The sequence below is a fragment of the Melospiza georgiana genome, chromosome 7 (genome assembly GCF_028018845.1).
Source record: "Melospiza georgiana isolate bMelGeo1 chromosome 7, bMelGeo1.pri, whole genome shotgun sequence".
NCBI classification, from domain to species: Eukaryota; Metazoa; Chordata; class Aves; order Passeriformes; family Passerellidae; genus Melospiza; species Melospiza georgiana.
In genome coordinates this window covers 11,241,407-11,261,588 of record NC_080436.1, presented here as the reverse complement: position 1 = coordinate 11,261,588, position 20,182 = coordinate 11,241,407, and the positions used below count along the sequence as shown (strand labels likewise).

At 47.4% G+C, this 20,182-nt stretch overlaps 1 protein-coding gene across 1 annotated transcript; it reads right to left on the bottom strand.

Moving 5' to 3' along the window:
• Window positions 1-331: 331 nt before the first annotated feature.
• On the bottom strand, window positions 332-7,913 carry NABP1 (nucleic acid binding protein 1). Its single transcript, XM_058028336.1, has 6 exons — window positions 7,604-7,913; window positions 7,359-7,497; window positions 4,312-4,383; window positions 2,887-2,959; window positions 2,551-2,617; window positions 332-1,756 (listed from the first exon to the last, which is right to left on the bottom strand). Exons 1-6 carry the CDS (start codon window positions 7,692-7,694, stop codon window positions 1,569-1,571), a joined length of 630 nt encoding a protein of 209 aa, XP_057884319.1. The 5' UTR covers window positions 7,695-7,913; the 3' UTR covers window positions 332-1,568.
• Window positions 7,914-20,182: the final 12,269 nt, after the last annotated feature.

The window sequence follows — 20,182 nt, the reverse complement described above, 5'->3', positions numbered from 1 at the left end:
GAGTAGAGACAAACAGCCCTCAGGTGTCTGGGCACACAGGTCTCAACCTCCCTACAGCACTTTGTTGTTGCTGATGCTTGCATTTCAAACAAACCTCAGTTCATTTCACACCAAACAGGGAACTTGCACCAATTAGAAGCAATTGTCAACAGATCATGATAGAGTACCAAAAGCAAAAAGTATCAAATGTAAACAACTTGTAAACATTAGTAACACATCGGTAGATTCAAAGAACATGAATGACCACAGAGACAACTCACAATTCAGAAACAGCCTTTTGTCATGAAGTCTTTATGGCTTGACAGAAAGAAAGTTAGATTTGTTGTTGATGTGGTTAGTGCAATTTTTTTTATTTGAGAGGTCAGTTAAGAAGAGTTAAACAGATGAATCCAGTATGACACCTCAGTTTCCAAGTTGTGTTTGAACCTGATCTGAAATATGGCACTGGACTCTCATCTAGAGTCAAGGCATTTGTGAGCTCAGAAATAAAACCAGCTATTTGCCCCCCAGGATGTGGGGAGGGCTCTTCAAGGGATAACTCACGTTTCATATAAAACAGAGGAAGGAAAGCTTAACAGCGTCACAAGTGCAGCTGTGTGCTTGGCCAGTACCTCTGCAATCCACATATACAGCTTCATCTAATACATAATTTATTTGGAAAAGTGAATGAAGGAAGGAGGAGTAGGCAGACTCATCGAAGAGATGGGTAATGCAGCATTTGAGAACAGTCCACTCCTGGAAATTCAGGCTCCTGCAAAGTAACCTTGGGCTTTTACACGAGGAAAGGCTACAAAGAGCATATTCCCCAACACTGTCTGAATTTAGATCCTCCTATTCTGCTATCTCATGCAAAGCAAGAACAAATATCCAAGCTTCTATCCAAAGCAAAAATCAGTGTCACTTTCCTTGACAGTGATAAGGTGTTTAGAGAGAATTTTTCAAGTAGTGTACATCTTTCTGGAATCAGAATCAAGCTTCATAACACTCACCACATCTTCAGCTGTGATCCAAGCTATCCATTCCCTGATTCCAGAGACACCACTAGGTCTGGCACCACCATTTCCTTACACTTATTGCTTCACTAGCCATATTCATTCCCAGGACACCCAGCTCACCAGAGCACTTGTGCTCTTCCCTTCATTTCTCTTCCCATACGAAGAGCTCCCATTATCCCTAACAGAAGTCAACACATGCTTGCACAGGACAGAGTAGACCTATTAAGGCTACATGGCTGACCAACAGAAATACATGTATGTAACTGAAATTTTCTTCTGTTCAGCAAAGGGCACTGAGTTTTAATTGAGACATTTTCACCTGTGACCCTTAATTCCTCATATCCACCTTCTCCCCCTACCCCCTTTATGTACGGGGAAGACTCACTGTGCTTCCCTGATGCAAAACAAGAAATAGATCACATCAAGTTTGCTCCATACACCAAAAGGTAAAAAAAAAAAAACCAAAACAAACCAAAGGACAAACTGGTTCACAGTTAACTATAAATAAAAGTGCAGTAAGTGTTCAAGTAGAGTGTAGAGTTTAAGCAAGCTGTACGACCACATTTGGCATAGTCATCTCTTAAAGGCCCTGCGTGGGTCCCTCCCGTTACTGACAGCAGGGGGAAGAGGCTGAACACTGTTAGCTGGTGCTGGATTTACAGGTCCTCGTCCATTGCCTCTCCCACTACCTGCATAAATGTGGCCATGGTTATACGTGAATGGAAATCCACTTGCCTCAGGTCCAGTTTGTAAACCATTTCCTAAAAAGACAGAAAAAACATTATCACGAGTTCCATGGGTTGAAATCACTGATTCCTTACATAACTTAACCAACAGGGAATACATGGAGTTTGCAGTAAACACCAAACCCTGAAGACCAGAAGGAAAAGCCTCTCTGGCACTGCAAGATCCCAAATTACAGCTTATCTTCCCCTCCCAAACTACTTTCTCTCCATCCCTTTCTCAGCTAAAGCAAGAGGGGTCACAACAACAGCTCCATAACACCAGCTACTGAGCATGGGCATTGTGTAGCTAAGGCTCCCTCTCAGTTTACACCTGCTCAAAGCCTTGAAGCATTTTCATATTTAAGATTCTATGTTTAAATACAGCACAAAATGATATGGATAAGTCAAATACTGGAGTTCAGATTGCCACCACATCTGTTTTTGTGAGCTAACCAGGCAGGGAAGCCATGGTGTCTAGCAAGACTGAAGTAATTTTTAAAGCCAATGTCTCAGAAGTTTAAAAAAGCAGAATTTCAAGCGCTGCAAAAACTTTTCAAAAGCATCGCGACAATTTAAGATGAGTCAAGACCTCTTACGTGATAAAGACACCCCAAACATTCTAATCTCCTCCTCTCTCCTACAGAAGAAATCCTAAAAACATTTTCAGGAAATGTTCATGTTTACATGCTTGAGGTTCTGGGCCCAGGCTGAATGACTTCTTAGAGCCTAGTACACTTTTTTATACCAAGAACGGAGAACCCTTGAAATAAATTTCTATTCCCATTAAGTGTTTCTCATTTTTTCACTTCTACAAACTGAAAAAAACTTACCCAGTGGCCCAAAAGTACAAGTACCCATACCACTTGATGCAGAAATATTATTCTGTTCACCCTGTGCCTTTAGAGAAAGGTAAAAAAAAAAAAAAAAAAGACATGGATCAGAGAAAGAAAATTCACATTTTTACAGAAAGGGGCTGATTTTGTCCCCTCTGTGATCTTACAGTGGCTCCACATGGAATTTATCTGCTACTTTAACAATTGGCTCATTTCTAGCTATATATCACTGAGTCCCTTTTTCAAGAAGAGTCACATCTGATCACAACCTAGTGTGAAATATTCAGAACAAAGAGCACTTCAGGCCACAAGCCTCAGACAAGTTTAACATACCAGTTTGTTCTGCCCGACGTGCTCCGAGTTGGGTTCACTGTAGTTTGGCACTTCTGAGTACACCATGCAGAACCTGGGAAGAAATTAGGATTATTAGCAAGTTCTAAAGCCATTTTTTAACAGAGTTCTCAACTTCACAATTCACAGAGCATATATTTTTGACATCCCATCACCTAGAAGCAATTAATCCAAACCCTGCTGTTCAGAAAATATCTGTAGGTATTAAAAGGCTCTTTGATCCCTTTATAGGCTTGTGGTGAGGCTGCCACATCTTCCTGGTGAGGGCATTTCAATCAAGCAGAGGCAAGCATTCATTTAATCAAGGAGGTAAACTGGCCTAAATAAAACAAAAGGTGATGAAAGGGCTCCCTTTGTCTCTCTTCCAGCTGCATAATCTTGTCCAGCACCCACTCACCAAGGTCACCCGAGGCACTGAGTCACCCAGCCTGCTCCCAGACAGGGACTGCATTACACCTCTAGAGAAAACTCACTCCCACACACTCCCATACTATGCAGGGCCCCATTAACAATAATAGCACAGAGGAGCCCAAAACAGGCAATGAAACTGCTCTCATCCTTTTCCACTCAAGGGGACCATGGCAGAACAGGCCCATCAACTCACAACATGGAAATTATGGCAGAGAGGAAGAAAGATCTGGATCATTACACTGTTTGGAATGGTTAAACACAAGTGGAGCTCCCACCTGCTGCTGGGAGGTACAACTCAGATAAGGACTCTCATCACTCCAGCCTGCTGGAGAGCAAGTCAGCTGGGTAACACTTCTGAGGTAATGGATTTTGTACAAGACAATCTGTAGATTTTTTTTGTGGAAATCCCTCTGAACACTAGGCAATTTCTGAGCCATACAGGAGGATATGCAGCAACCCCAGAGCCCCACTTCCCAGATGACTGCAGGGTTTCCCACAGCACTTTGTGCAACAGAGGAAGTTCTCTTCTGGTTAGAAAAGGTTGCTATTTTTTCTATTGCTCAAGAATGTTACTCATGTTTGCTCTTGGGCAGGAGCTGTTGCCCCAGTCTGTGAGCAATTTAAAACAGGTTTATTGAGGCCTGTTTCTGCTTGGATATGATTCACTGCAGTGACCTTGCTCTTCCTTCTCTGCACTGCCTGGCCCTCAACGATGACACACACAAAAGGTTCCCACCAAAACAAAGTGGTTAATCAAGATAAGGCCCAGGTAAGCAAAGCAGATTGCCATTTATACATTTCCTCCTCCTAGACCTGTGCCAATGATGGAGGCTGATTTTCCTCAAAGTACCTACAGTCCAGACAGGGCCAGAGGTCATTACATCCACCACCAACTGAGAACACACTTTTGCTGCCCTGAATTCCATTTCCTAAGAGCTACCAGGTCTCATACTTACCATGGCACTCTGCTGAGAGGTATGAACACACAATACTTACTCCCCAATTTTATGCAGCTCCCCTCCTCGTCCTGTGTAAAGCGTCAGGCATCCTTTCCACAGAGATGCGTACCTGGCCAGAAAAAGGAGAAGTGAAGCAGTTTCTTAGTGAATGAGCTGACAGAGGATGTGGAAGGATGCTATCTTCCACAAGTTAACAAGTATTACACACCAGCACGGACCAAAAAAATTCCCAGGGACTCCAAAGTCACCAACAGCAATTGTTTATAGATCCCCATGTACTACTTCTAGCAAAAGGTACCGGAAGCTCAGCAGACTCCTTTGACAATTCCAGGAAAGCAGCCAATTATTTTGAGATTGAATGCTCTTTGGTTGACTGGAACAACCCCTATGACTTGTCCTGCAGAGAAAAGGCACTTTGCCAAAAGCAGTGTCTGTGTTACATTTGGTGACAACTCTCAGTTCTGCTTTCAGCAGGAGCCAGAAGAATCACCTTTGCTTGCTGGAGAACAGCTACTGCTCCTGAATGTGTATGATCAAAAGTGCTTCCATTCTTAATACAGGTCCTTACCAGACTGGGTTTTTTAAAGGCACAAGTTTGGCCACCAAACTTCAAGTGATGTATAGAAACACACTGAAATAGGTTTTTGATTGCAGGAATGTTACCTCACAAAGACAGGGTGAGTGCACTCTATTCTTTATGGTGGCACTTGACTTCAAGCACTGAAATCTGAGCCATACAAAACCTTCTGTGTAATTGTTCCCTTCAGCGAGGGGCATCACGTATGTGTAGAGAATGAGGAAAACAGAGACCAGAAACACAGGCACAGTGCAAGGCAGTTAAAAAGAATGTGTGTGTCTTCTAGCACAGGAACAGGGAGCCTCAGCAACTGCACTCAGAGGAGTCACCACTCTGGACAAGTCACCACTTCCTCACTCCGGCTGTATCTCTGGAACAGAGATAACAAACCTTCCTCCTGCCCTTTGCCTTATCTGCTGAGACTGGGAGACATCCGGCCACAGACAGGGCCCTGAGGAGGCACCAGGGAAGAGCCAGGCTGGCAGGAGGGGCCAGCACTGCCAGGGCAGTGATAACCTGCTCTGCGCTTCAGCAGGAAAGCACAGGCGCTGTAAGTGCAGATACCATCTGGGGAGCTTTCCATCCAGAACAAGGATTAGTGTCCTGCACTTCACAGATTCACTTTAAAGACTCCCTCACTGCTCAACCTTTAATAACCAGCTAGGCAGGCAGGCTTGTGGCAGAAAACAAAGGAAAAGAGCTACCAAACAATAAATGTAAGTCAAACATATATTTACTGGGAAAAGACCCAGCAAACCACACGACTAACAATCTCCAGCACAAAGTTATTCCATGTATGCAAGCACTGGTTTTTATCTCAAAAAGAGCTGGCCATAAAGCACTAAACTCCAGCAATAATTTTTAATTCAGAAATATTAAGTGCAACAGCTTCCTGTAAATGGGTTCACTAACTTACAGAAGAAAGCAACAGTGTCTGCCTTTGCAGAGGAATGCATGTGCAGCCTGAAATTCAGCAAGGGGCAAAAAAAAAAAAGCATGTTCACTGTGTAGCTTTTCTGCTTGAATCAGAGGACATCCTGCACTATGAGGCCACATTAGCCTACAGAGCTGAAATGTACCTGCCTTGCAATGGCAACAACACACACTCAGTTCTATTTAAATTTAACATTGTATTTGGAGAGCCCTGTATGCCAGTTTTCTGAAGATGAGAGCCCAACCAGAATGGATTTAGCTTTTGCCATTTCACTCCCTCCGCAGTCCTAAGGGAGCATGCAATTCATGTAAATGAAGGCATGACTTTGCCACCCACCAGAAACAGTGATGTCAGCTCATAAATTCAATACATACAAGCCAAGCTCAGTTTTTTAGATTAAAGGATGCCATGACTCGTTGCACAGAAACACCAGAGCAGTTACAGTAAGCCAGCCACAGAAGGGAGTACAGTGATACAGCTGAACAGTATCGCTCTTAATTTGTTTCAATGTCATCTACACACGGGGCTTTGTGCTGGCCCGGAGCTCTGGTTTAGTTCCACCCATCCCTGGGCTCCACGTGCTCTCCACGCAAGCAGCCTTCCCCAGAACCACCTCTGCTGAGGAGTCAGCCCATTTCGTGTAAAGGACATTTGCATAGGAGGAAGCAGCTGTAGTTTTGGTGGCAAGGGTCATGCAATTCCAGTCCAGAACTGAGAATTACACTCGAACAACTAAAGAGCAGCTCAGTTAGCAGCCTGAGTTGCCTTTCACCTACTTTTTGATAAAAACAAATTAATAGGACCTTACACACACTGCAGATCCTGGAGTGCCGTAGGCCAAAGGATCAGTGGAATGGATTTCTAAAAGTGCAACCTAACTGACATGATGAAGAACTCAAATGAAAACTTACTATGACTTTGCTAGTGACAATTTAAGTGACACGCAAGAGGATTTTCAGATTGACTCTAGCATTCTCACATTAAGTTTGGGGGGTGGGTTTGTTTCTTTTTTTAATTACATGACCTCTGAGGAACTATTTGCACTGAAACAAATTAACACATTCTACAGTGTAGCCCTAGAATGAATTTTTATAGTGAAACTGAAAAGGTTCTCCTCTGCCTGTCACTTTTGTTACGTCATTCCAATGAAAAGCAACTTTTCTGCGTGACATGTAATCAACCTCACCTTTCATTACGGAGCTGCCTGCCAGAGCAAAGAACTAGCTGCGAAAATAAGAACATGCTTTGGACTTCCCCTGCTTGATTTACAGGCCAGGACTGACTGTTGCATTCCCCCCTGCCCCTGAAGTATTTTCCTCGGGAGCTTTTTAAAGCCAACACAAATCTCCTCACCACCACCACCTCCTTATTACAAACCCAAGCCCCTCCTAGCCTGCACGCTCACGCTAGGCATGTTCCGGCCTGGGAAAGAAAGGTGGGTTTAATTTGGCAAGTGACCTTAGGGCGCTGGCTCGGTCACAGGGAGCGGGTCGGAGGCGGCGGCCGTGTCCCCCGTGGCCCTGGAGGGGCCCCGCGGGTGACAAAGGGCAGCGCGGCCCGGCCCCGTACGCACCCTTTGGTCAGGCGGATGATGTCCCCCGGCTGGATGAGGCCGCCGATCTCGTCCCACACGCAGATGGTGATGCTGCCCGTCTTGTCCGCCACCTTGCAGGACCTCACCTCGTGCCCGTCCTTGGTCTTGGTGACTCGCCCTGCGGGGAGAAGCGCGGCTCAGGGGGGGCACGGCGCCGCCGGCCCCCCCGCCCGCCGTGACACGCGTGGGCGGCCCGGGGGTGGGGCGTGCCGGGCGCCACTTACCGATCTCCAGCACAATAAAGATGACATTTAAGTTTTTCAGTCCGGGTTTTATGTCTTTTATAAGGAAATACGTGTCGCTCGCCGCGCTCATGCTGCGGCCGGCGCGGGGGTGAGGGCTAGCGGGGCGGGCCGAGCCCGCATCCCGCGGGGGAGCAGAAGCAGCGCGGGGCCGGGCAGGGGGGCACCGGCGACCCTCACAGGGGACGGGGACACGAGCACCGAGGGGCTGTGCGGTGACTGTGCGGCACGCCCGACCCCCACCGCTCCGTCTCGACACCGACACCACCAGCACAGACACCACCCCGCCTCCCTCTCCCGCCGGCACTGAGGAGCACACGTGCGCCGCGCTCCCCTTTATACCGGCCGGGCGCCACCAACGCGGGCGCCGGGAGGGGGCGATTGCGGCGAATGGAACCGTCCGGGGCACGCGGAGCGCCGGGACTGGGTAACGGGCGGGCGCGAGCCAGCGGCGCGTGCTGATTGGCCAACGCTGCTGCCGCCATCTTCTCCTTCTCGGGGCGCTGCCGCTGCTGAGCCGGGGCTGCTGAGCCGGGTGTGCTCCGTCAGCTCTCCGGCCTCCCCTCACCCCTTCGGCCTCCCCTCAGCCCCTCGCCTACCGACTGACTTCCCTCCGGGTAGCAGCCCCCCTGCGCCCCGAGAGCGGCCGGTGCAGCACAGCCGAGTGAGGGAGCGGTTCGCTGCCCTTACACGCCATTTTAAGCCCCCACTGTAACATTGAGAGGAGCGTTGTCACAGGTTTCCCAGAGGGCGATTTCCCGGCAGTTCTGCCCTCCTTCACGGGAAATAAAGAAATAAAGATTTGTCAGTTAGTTAGTTTCTTGTTTTCCGGAAGATATCTGATGTTGGTTTCCGCCGAGCAGAAAAGGCTGTTGTCGGGGCTGCGGGCACCTCGGGGTTTGGCATGGCTACACCACATCATTCTGACCCTGGGACCGAATGCTAGAGGCATGTAGGGAGAGCCAGGGGTTGTGCCTGCTTTAGGCTTTCCTGTGCTTAAAATGAAAGCCTAAACCGTGATGAACGCTAAAAAGGCTCTCAAAGCATCTGAATTCTGCCGGCAGCTTCTTGAGGAGAAGCGTTACTCCCTTGAGCTTGGCTGCATGCAGAGTGTAAAATATGAGGGAAGGGAGCTGCTCCAGGCAGGAGGCATCGAGGTGGTGGAGAACCCCCCAAGCATTGTGACGCCCTTGGTGGTGGATCCCAAGGGAATCTCTGTGCCACAGAACAGCTCAAACACCTGTAATTCAGCCCTCCCCCTCAGGAAGGGCAGCCGAGCAGTGTGTGTGCACTGCTGCTCCGTGTCAGAGCCAAACCCAGCTGAGTGAGCTTTCCCTTTCTATTTGTGTGAGCAGAAATCCAGAGATGACAGCACTTGTGAAATGCCTGGCCGCACGTTCTGCAACACAAGAGCTCTGGCCCAAGGAATTTTGGGCAATATTTGTGTGCAGGCAGCAGAGCCTTGCTGGGTGTCACTCAGGGCTCAGAATGAAATATACTGCAGGAGTCTGAGAGTATGCTTAAAGCCCCCAAGAGCTTAATCCACTTCTGTACTGAATCCTTCAGTGAGTGCAGATGAGGGAAATGACAGACTCCCTCAGGACCTATCTCCTGGTGGGATCTATAACACGGTAGCACTAAAACTTTCAGAGTCATCAACTGTATTTCAGTACATGAATGGCTTTAATTTAGTCACTTGGGAAGGATTTCAAGCCAAACTCTAGGAATGACAGTGTCTCTAGCAAAGGTTGGACAAAAATACTTGAACCTTTATTTAAAACTGGGAACATTTTTTTCATACATAGGTGGTTTTTCTGCCTTCATTCCTTCATTTTGTCCGCCACATCTATTTAGAGCCCTGGGAAAGAATAATTTTGTGTCCTATGTTTTCAACCTCAAGCACAATAGATTTGAGGAGAACCCTTCAATTTTTCAAGGAAAAAAAATTACCCAAAATAACAAGTTAAGTTCATTCACGTTATGGCAAGCCTTGAGCAGAAAGGAAGTCACAAGTGTGGTTAGCTGAAAAACACTAAACCACTTCACCGAGAGCACTTGTGTGGTGTGTCACTGGTGACATGGTTTCAGGTGAACATCTGTCCCAAGGAAGGCAAGTGCTGGTGCTCCAGAGCAGCTGCAGAGGTGCAGATGTGGGCTCACAGCCAGCACACCTGGAAATGCTGTACCAGGCCTGCAGTGGGAGCACAGGGAACAGCAGCAGGCATGGAGGATTTATTTTATACCAAGGTTTCTTTTGAAGCTGGTAGGAAGAGGTTTGAGCTAGAAATGACAGCACAGGGAGGGGCCCGAGCAATCTAGGCGAGTTCAGGAGCACACTGACAACTCCCTGGTGTGGCTGATAGAGGAGCTAATAAGCAAGGGTGCTCTGCTGGACATCAGAATTGAGGAAGAACTGCTTGGAAATGTGAAGGTGGGTCAGCATTTGGTGCAGTGCCTGAGAGACAGGATCCTGAACTCCCTGAGAGGGAACAATGGCACAAAAAGCAAGACCACAACTCTGACTTTGAAGGGCGGACCTTGGCCTCTTCAGGGATCTGCTTGTGACATGGTCCTGGAGATCACAGCATCCAGAAAAGCTGCCTGGCTTTCCAAGATCACCTGCAAGTGCTGCCAAGGTCCATCCCCAGCACAGAGAATAAGAGGGAGGCAGGCTGTTCTTAGTAGTGCTCACTGACAGGGTGAGAAACTCACACTGAAACACCACACAGAAAACTTTTTTTTTGTTTTACTGTGAGAATGCCCAAAACCAAGTCAGTTGTGCAGAAAGGTGGTAGAATCTCACTCCAGGGCGATAACTAATACCCAGCTGGACACAAGCCTTGGCAACCTGTGCTAGCTCACCAACCAATTTCATTGATTCTGTGAAACATTTCCTGTTTCCTCAAATGCAAAAAGAGACACAGCTGCAGAAAGCTTGATGTGTGGGATAGGAAGGCAAGGTCACAAGCTCCTTCAGTGAGGGACTGGAACTGTGCTGGAAAGACAGAGCTGGTCATCTGCTCCCTGAAAAGAGCCTTCCAGATTCATTAAATACATTGTTTACAGTGTCTGTTCCACCACTGATGAACAATTTTGCTCTGTTTGTTTCTCAAAGAGACACTTAAAATCTTGCTCATATTTTTTTAATCATTCCAATTGCCAGCCTCTGAGAGTGCCCTTGGTATTATCCAGCAGTGACTGAATGATTCCTATTTGCTGTGAAGGTGACCTGCAAAGCAAAACATTTTCCCCCATCCTGCTTCTTTATAATGTATAAAGAAACCAGAATTATTATTAATTTATTTTGGTTTTTCAGCACCTCTTTCCCTGCCTAATTTTTGACCTCAGAACCGTAAGGTTATCATGTCACAGCTGTGGGTAATGGAAGCACCACTCTCTGACCTTTCTGGGGCTGTAGTCTCACACAAACAGGAGCTCAGGGGCTTTGATGCAGGTGTGTCTTCATCAAGAGCTGCCAGCAGATACCCTGGAACAATGGATAGGACTGGAAAAGGAGCTGGGATGCCAGGACAGGAATATACACTGTAAAGAGGAGAGAGATACACTGGCAATATCTAGGGTTCCTGGTCTTAAAAAAACGTTCAAGAGCCCTGACTGCATGAATGAGTTACACTGAGAGCACCCAAACTTTGCTCCTGCTGTTCACAGGAGTAACAGGGAGCACGTCCAATAAACTGTGACTGCAGCCAAGGCTTGAGCCCTTCCATCACTGAGGGAGTTGGGTGTCTCTGAGCCACTCAATGTCTCACCACACAACCCAAATTTAGCCCACAGTGAATGCCTACAGCAAGGGTTCCACTGATGAAGCTTAAATCATTTCCAAGCTCATTCGCTTGCTGCAGAACATTTTTCTTCTGTGTGAAAGATGCAAGTGTTTCTAGGATGAGATCCACAGGAGGTTTCAGTCCAAAGCAGAATCAGGGTTGAGTTGCTAAAAGAGTTCTCAGCAGTTGAAGCCTGGCACAAGTCCCGTGCATCTCAACAGGGCTGGGATTTCACCCTCTGGCTGCAATGGAGCTATGCCAGCAGAGACATTGCTCCAAACTCCCTATTTCTGTCACTTGCTCAGTATTCAGTGCTACTGGAGTCCCAAAGTAGATCTTCCCACAAGAAATCTGCCAGCAAGAGCAAAAGCTTATGTGTAATATTTCATTGTATACAGAGATTAAAAATTTACAGATGCCTGCAGACGCCACCTTTCACCAAGCCTTACCAGCCCATTACCATATGTCTGACAAGCCCCTAAATTAAGCTTCAGGTTCAGGTTTATAACACTGATGACACTTCAGCTCCCTAATGGCACATCAGTGTGTGTTTAACAAGCTGGCAGCCAGCCTGGCAGTCTGGAGACCCCAGCAAACAGTAGTTTGGTGTCTTCAGCATCTCAAACACACCATATTCTGCCATCAGGGTCAGTATTTCCCCAGGGAAATAGGAGTGATGCCTGGGAATCCTGGCAAAAACACAGGTTTGAGAGGAACTTCTTCCAGAAGTCAGAGGGGCAGGTGCATTGGGGAATCCCCACTCTGTTGGGGTCCTTTTCTCCACACAGGAGCACAGCCAAGCTGCCTCTGCCCTTCTGCCTCCTGCAGGATGCCTGAAGCAGGAAGGTGCCTGTTGTCAGGTGTCTGATGCCAGGATTCCAGGCAGCTCCATCCACCTCCCTAGCTGTTAGCTAGGAAAGCTGAATGAGTACCAGGGCACTGTAAATACCACAGGAGGGAAAAAAAGGGCAAGCAAACAATCAGAATTCACAGCATTCTTATTCTTTCCAGAGGAGCCGTGTGCTCTTGTGGCTGCACTAATGTAGCCTTTTCTTCCTGGGTTCCACACATTTCAGCACATGTTTTCATCTGAGAACCCAGTCCTCCAAGGTGGTTTTGGAAGTTATTCATTTCCCTCTTTTGATGAATCCCTCACACATCAGTCAGATGACTTACATGAAATCACTGATGTGGGGCAGTTCTAGGTCACCTTTCCTGCTCAGCTGTGAGTCAGACCCAAATTCCTCTGGGTCTAGCTTTGCCCCATAGAGATGGAGAGCATAGGAGCTGGTGCCTCTTCATCTTTTCCACTAGAGCTCCAAAGGAGAGGTCTCAAAGCTCACTACCACTCCCAGCTGCTGTTTCTTGAGTCTCTGGTGAGTACTGTAGCAAAACCCTGACCTCTCAGCCTTGCACTTTCATCAAAGTGATCTTTAATTAAAAGGTTTAACAAGTGCAGATGAGGGGATTAGCACTTTTCCACTGTAGCTGTGCCAGAATAACCCACACTGTTCACAGGGACTCCAGTCACAGTCACCTAAACCAGTTCAGTAACTCCTGCTTCCATAGGGAAAATAGGTACCAGCTTTATGCCAACAAAAGTGTGGAGTGATCCCTTAAACTGCCCCACTGCCAAGGCTGATAGAAGAGACAAAACACTTCCAGCTGGAGGATGAGGGCAGTTCCAGTGGGACACTGGGCTCTGACAAACCTCTGCCTTCCCGACTGAGCCGAGTTCCTTGTTTCACACAGGACAGTCAGCGCTGGGAAGTTGTCTGGAGTGGCTCAGAAGCCCCTCAGGTGCCTTCAAGGTGAGCCCTTTTAGCCAGGGGAGGCAACATTTCAGAAGGCTTTTCAAATGCCTTCTCCTTTTGCCATCCCTGTCTCTTCTAGGAGTGATTCCCGCAGTCCATGAGCTTGTCCCATGGCACCCCTGTGGCAGCAGTGTGTTCCCTTGAGGATGAGAAGCATCTTGTACCTCCTTGCACTGCAGGAAGGGTTTTGCATCTTACCTCTTCTCCAGTGCCTGGGGGAGGTATGCAGACACACCACATCACCCGTCTGCCGCCTGGCTCCACAGAGCCTAATGGGCTGGAAGTTCAGCCTTGTTCTTGCATCATCTATTGCTGACCTTCAAAAGAAAAATAGGGGATTTGTGTCCAGGAAGGAGGCTTTGAAAATTTAATTTGGTTTGGATTTACTTTTTGAGATAGAGATTTGTGTTTCTTTTCTATATTCTTGTTTCTTTTTCCTGTAGCAGTGTCAGCTTCTTTCTGAAAATTTGGTGGTGACCTTAACAATATGGGCTTCTGCCTTTCTCAGATCTTAATAAGCATTAGGGTGTGTTAAAGATGGAAAAAGCCCCGACCTTCCCACAGGCGTGTTCCCTAGGCAGAGGAGCCACTTTGCTCACACTGCCACCGAGCTGGCTGCAGATGCCATGACCCCCACCCCGCCCAAGCTGTCCCCAGCCCTTGCCCAGCCTGCCCGCAGCGCTGTGTGTGTGACAGCTGCATTCCTGTGCGGCAGACAGCGTGCCTGCCCTGCCTGGCCAGGCACAGACAGCTCCAGCACCTGGTGCGGGGATGGATGAGTAACTGTGGGAACATTGGCCCTCCCCTCGGCGCTGTGCAAACAAGGCAGCCGCGCTGCCGGGGATGTGCCTCACAGCTGACAGGCACCAGGCACCGAGCAAGCTCCTATCTGCACAAGAGCATGTAGACACAGCCTCGCTTGTTCAGCTCTGTGTTAACAGCAAAAAACAAATCCTAAGTGGACTAAACAAATCTCATCGTGGCAAAGTGCTTCATCAATTACTAATTCAGCCTCTGGCAGACTAATAGGGAATAAAGCTGTTTACCTCAGAGTATGACACATTTTTCTTTCTTGTCTTCTCCCTGTGGCACCTGTAGATAGATTCTGCTGTGCAAAGTTTTGTGTCAGTGACTAATGAGCAACAATTGCTGCAGAATTCTATAAGCTGCATATCATCACTGCTATTAAAGACATTAGGAAAAGCTCTAAGAATCATCCACCTGGGCCAAAAAGTAAAAAAATATGTTCTTTCAGAACATCAAACCTGATGATGCAGCACATTTCAAGTGCCACTGTCAACAAGAAGAGGTTTTGTACCACAGCTTTTGTATTTTCACTCCCATTTTCTGACCATATATAACAACAACCTTCCTGTCCAGGTGAGATAACAAAGGAAATTGTTCCATCTGAAAGCCACGAATGTATGTGAAGTAAAATGGGTACTCCAAGTGGTCCTTTGGAATGAGCACCCCTGGGAAGGTACTGTTTGAGACCAAGTTGTAGTTTGGGATCTTTTAAAAGGAATTTAAAAGGCCTTACTCACAGTGATGTTTGTAGGTCACCATTTGACTGCATCCTGTGCTGTTGCCCCATGTTGTGTGAGGTGTGGGAGGGAACGGAAAAATAAACAGAGTACAGTAAAAGCTTCCAAGGGTTTCCCAGCTCTTGGGCTTGCTGATAACAGACAGTTCAGGGACACAGGTTCCCAGATATTCTTGAATAATCCAGACAGGGCAGCACAGAATAGGACCGTGCAGCCAGAGAGTTACTGGGCAACAGGCATTGCACATTGAATTCAAACACAGCTGAAAGGCACGTGCTCAGGAGGGGCAGCACAGCCTGGTGATGTGGGCATGGCACAACAGGGACAGAGCCAGCTGGGCATGGCACACACAGGGACAGAGCTGGGGTGAGCATGGCACAACAGGGACAAGGAAGAACACAGAGCCATCAAGAGCATGGCACACACAGGGACAGAGCCAGCCAGCTCTGTAGGATCCCACAGCAACCCCAGGCACAAAAGCTGTGCAACAGGCTCTCAGGTTACCTGTGCACATCATCAGCCTCAGAGCAGCTGGGTGAACATTCCCTCCTGGCATCCTACACCTGCCCACAGGTTAACCTTTAGAGGCCTCATTTAGGTCTCCAGGAGATCCTGCAAGAAAACAGTGTCAGTGGAGCAGGCACCAGGTACTGAAAGGGGATTTTACCCACCCAAATCAATCTGTCTGGATGACTGCAGGTTCACTTCAGGAAAGAGGAGTGTGATTCCTCACTGGCACTGCTGGGGAAATGTTTAATCCCAAGCCATCAGATGCCTTCATTGCTTTCATTTAAAGGGGTTTGCCAACTGGGTGCATTTCCACTGTTGTAAAACTAGTACTACAGGAAATAATTATTGTTTCTGTTCTGCTGGGTCTCCCTGACCAATAAAAGGCTTTAGTACTAGTAAAATACAAGTAATGTCTTCATGCAGCAAGTCACTCCATTCCCTTCCTGTTACTATTAGATATATACAAAGGAGAGCTAAAGGTTTGGTTCTTGTATGGACTAATTTTTTGTGTCTTTTTAGCCATTAAGATGTTGGTGCTGCCCAGAATACTTTTTGATGAGGTTACATTTAAAACTTTTCTAAGAGTCTCATCTTTTCTACAGAGTGGTATTAGAAACTAGCATATATTTTCTGCAAAAGAATAATTAATTATTGCAATTTAGCTTAACAAGAAAACACAAATAAAGTCTTATATAGCCAGAGGATCAAAACCTGCAGTTAATTCAGCTTGCAGTTGTATTATCTGTTGGTGCCATAGTTTCATTATGTTCTCCAGGCAAGCCAGACAATACCGGAATCTTAGCACACAAGAAAGTTATTTTGTATTGCAGATATTTCATTACTGATAAAATGAATAGTATCTCATACCCATTTACATCTTCCATAGATGCTTCCACAGGAGGCACATCATCTGTGCCTTGTCATTTAGTCATCCATCCCTTACGACAGAGCTTCAGCTGCTGTGGTGCAGAACTGAGAGCCATCAACACCTCGATAACACAGTTCAGTAAGCCCCTAAGTTACATCCTGATTCGTGTCAGATGCCCTGTAAAAGAAGATACATAGTGACACACATCATGAATATTTTTGTACAGCTTTTCCATATTCAGGCGCATTTTTATCTCGTGTTATATCAAGAGTTTTTAAAAGTTCCTATAAGCCAGGCTTTAACCAGATGTTAATTTCAGAAGCTTGATGGCACCATTCTGGTTTTGAAATCCAGCCCTATATTGGAACTATGATGAGACTCTTCAGTCTGTGTGTTACATTAAGAAACCTCCCCATGGCATTTGTCAGCCTAGGTACCAAGGACCATGGAGGAATACCCAGAGCTCATTGCTGGTCAGAGTTTGCTTAGTCTGTCAGAGACCTTCTCAGCTCTGCCTCTGCTGTGGATGCTCAGCCCCAGGAACCCCAGCTGAGCTCCCAGCAGTGGGAGCCACCCCTGCAACTCCCCTCAGCCTTCTCAGAAGCCTGCAGGGCAAGGGAGCTCCTTTCTGATGGCCTCCCTGCACACCTGTGGAGCCACGGCGTCATTTCCCTTCCTGCTGTTTAATTTTCCAGAACACTTCTGTGCCAACACAACTGGGTTTCTTTTCCAGCAAGATAACAAGTGGCTTTTCCTACTGCAATGTGTTCCCTTCCCTTGAGTTAGGAATTGTGACCTTTACATACATTTCTTTATCCCAGTCATGTTGCTGTATTTCTGAACAAGAATATCAGTAAATCATGAATGTTATGAAAACCCAACCAAGCACTATTGTATTACCCATTCCAGGTTTCTCTCCCAAGTTTTTATCCTTCCCCTCTGCACTCAGTCAGGTGGTCACTACCCCAGAGATCTCAGCTTTGCAGCTTTCCTTAATTAGCAGGTAGTAAAGCAACACATAATTAGCCACGAGTGTTGTCTGTTTTCAGCCAAATGATGCACCTGTGGAAGGTGCAGGGCATTCACGTGGAGCACATGTCACACAAGCCACTCCATGCTGGCATTACAGCCATGCAGGCTCTTCCTGGGAGAGCTCCCCAGGTTACCCAACCCCTCAGCAGAGAGCTGTGGGACACTCAGAGCATCCTTTGATAACCACCCTCTAATTTCATGGGCTGGATCTGGCATGGAGGTACCTGGGCTGCGATTTGCAGACCAGGTGAACAGCCATATCAGAAGACTCAGGCTTTGTATCAGCCATCACTCCCCTGAGCTCTGTAGCAACACTCAAAACATTGGCAGGAAACCCACTGCTAAGGGTGCATCCTGCAACTGAAATCAACAGTGGTGGCTGATGCAAAACACTTGATTTCTTTCATGTCAAGGCCCAGGAGTGGGAAATACTAACTTTTATCACAGCTTGAGCAGAGATATGTCAAAACAAAACGGTTTCAGGTCAATTATAATTTAATAATATTCCTTCAGTTTGTCAAATGGAATAAAAAATCCTCCCCAAACCAGTTGATTTTGGTTCAGCTTGGAATTAACAGGTACCTACCCAAGCTGGATAGGAACTTCATAGGAACTACATTTAAATTATTTCATGTCCCTGTTCTCCTACATGTTCCCCCCTTTAATTTCCCATCCACTGTCCTCCCTCACCCAGTGACAGGGCCTCATGTGGTTTCCTTGGCTACAGCACAGCCCAGGAGTCGCTGCCCTGCTGGAAGTCTCTGCCACAGAGGAAAACTGAGAACACAGGGTATCCAAGCCACCAGTTCCCATGGACAATGCCACTCCTTAGGCAGGGGACTTCTCTTGCTGGCTGACCTGGCAAACACGGCCCCAGCATTGCAGAGCCATGATCTTTTTCAGCAAGGAAAACACCTCACCTGGGGGAAAATAAGTGTCAAAGTACCACAGTTCTCCATGGGACAAAACTTGTTGGTACCAGCTCTCCTGCCAAAAGCCCACTCAGCTCTGTCCAGAGGAGGTCAGCAGGGAGTGAAGGCTGCCCTGCACGTGCCCTGTCAGCAGCAAAAGGGACAGGCATCAGCAGTGACCAGGAAAGCAAGGTAGAAACAAAACCCCCAACACAATCTGACATTGAATGCCAGAAAACCATCAATGGAACTTTCCTGGGCTTCCTTATCAGCCCTGACAGTTTTGCACAAACACTGCCAGCCTGTGCAGTGCATGGCAGTGTCCCCAGGACTGCCTGGCCCCCACTGCACAGCTGTGCTGGCCCAGCAACCAAAGGGCTCATTCTGCTCACAGGGGTATCACCTGTTTGAAGAATCATTCACTAGACACCAGGTATTTTCCACAGCTGGTAATTAAACTGATTTGGACATCCAAAGGGCAGTTCTCTTGCCAAAGTGCAGCAGCTCCTGGCAGCCAGCCCTCCCAGCTCTCCTGCATCCTGCTGTTGCCATGGCAGCACGCAGGATGTGCACCTCAGTGCTTATTAGGCTCCAAGAAGCATTTCCCATGTGAGTTGGGCTGCACAATCACAGGCACATAACTGTTAAGCCATCATGGTATGAAAATTAGCCGTGGCCACAATTACCCGAAACTTGAAAAGCTGGAAGAGCACTCATCTTTGTGCATTGGCTGTCCCCATTTAAGGCTTTATCTCTTGACTTGCAAAACACTCCAATAAGCAGTGTATGCTAGAGGTAAACAGACATCCTTTATGTTCCTTTCCTTTCCTTTCCTTTCCTTTCCTTTCCTTTCCTTTCCTTTCCTTTCCTTTCCTTTCCTTTCCCAGTGTTTATTCTGCAGTTAGAGAGGAGATTCATCTGCTGTGGCTGTTGTAGCAAACGCTTGGAATTGCCAGCAGCAAATATAAACTCCAGTGTGACCTCCTGGTTCTGTAAAGCCTTTTGCCCTCAATCGTACTCTGCTGGTTTCGTTTTTTAGGATTCCACAGATGCCAAAAGTAATCTTAGTTTACATTAAGTACAGGCAGGCCAAAGACACTCTGCTGAAGCCAAGAAAACTACTTGGACAAGTAGGGGACTTCTCTTCCTGGCAGAGAAAGGATTACTGGTAGAAATAGGGATTAAAAGACTGAAGCCATCAGACTGTAAGTCTCTCTTTTGCTGTGTCAGGTTTTGATTATGTAAACCAGCCACTGGAGCTGAAAGCCTCCCAGGATGGCATTTCCTGGAGATCACAGCCCCACCTACGTTCACCCAGGGTTACGCTTGGGGCTTTTAAAGTTTTTGTCATTTTGGAGGACACCCAGGCCTAATTACAGTAGAAACTGGGGGCTGCCAAAAGCACAGAAGTTGCTCAAAAAGTCTTCATACTGTAACATTGCAAAAGTGGCCTGCTGAAGCTGAGCAGTTGGTCCAGGCTCTGGCTCCCCACAGAGGGGAGTATTAAGGAGTGAGGCAGTGACAAAGCACGGGTGGCAGTGACCCTTTCAGGGCTGTCACAACACCCTGCATAGAATAGAGTGTGCACTAGCTGGCTGACACAAGGGTCCTCGGTCACAAACAGGTGCAGGGTGACCCAGTATGTTAATCTGAGACATTTGCAGCAGGGGGGAACACTGCCATGTTGAGTCATGTCACACAGCCGCTGCTTTTGCCCAAGGACTTGGCTACAGTCTGGGATGCTGCCCTGCCTCCTGCTTATTAGCTGGGACACAGGGAATTTTGCCCAGATCACAGCCTGGGAGTGTGAGATAGAGTGGCTCTGATCCCTTTCTTTGCTTCTTTCCTAATTTCAGCTACAAGCAAGTCTGCCTTTTACAATGCATCAGTCACCAGTGAACTGTGGTCTCCTGTTAGTAGTGGACATCAGAGCCCTGATGTCTGTGCTGGATGGGGGCTACCTCTGGGTAGGACTGTCCTGCACACATTGCCTCAGTCCTGGTTTTTCTCTGGCCATGCACAATGCTCCTAGGGAGGACCTACAGCCTGCTAAAAATTGCTGTGCTGGCAGAAGCCACAACCTGTGTGGGATGGGGA

Excerpts from the sequence above, each read along its gene's own strand:
- NABP1 (XM_058028336.1), bottom strand. The coding sequence starts at position 7,694 with ATGAGCGCGGCGAGCGACACGTATTTCCTTATAAAAGACATAAAACCC. Across the intron at positions 7,498-7,603 it reads CTTTATTGTGCTGGAGATCG|GGCGAGTCACCAAGACCAAG; the intron begins GTAAGTGGCGCC and ends TTCTCCCCGCAG. Across the intron at positions 1,757-2,550 it reads TTGTACTTTTGGGCCACTGG|GAAATGGTTTACAAACTGGA; the intron begins GTAAGTTTTTTT and ends CTGTCTTTTTAG.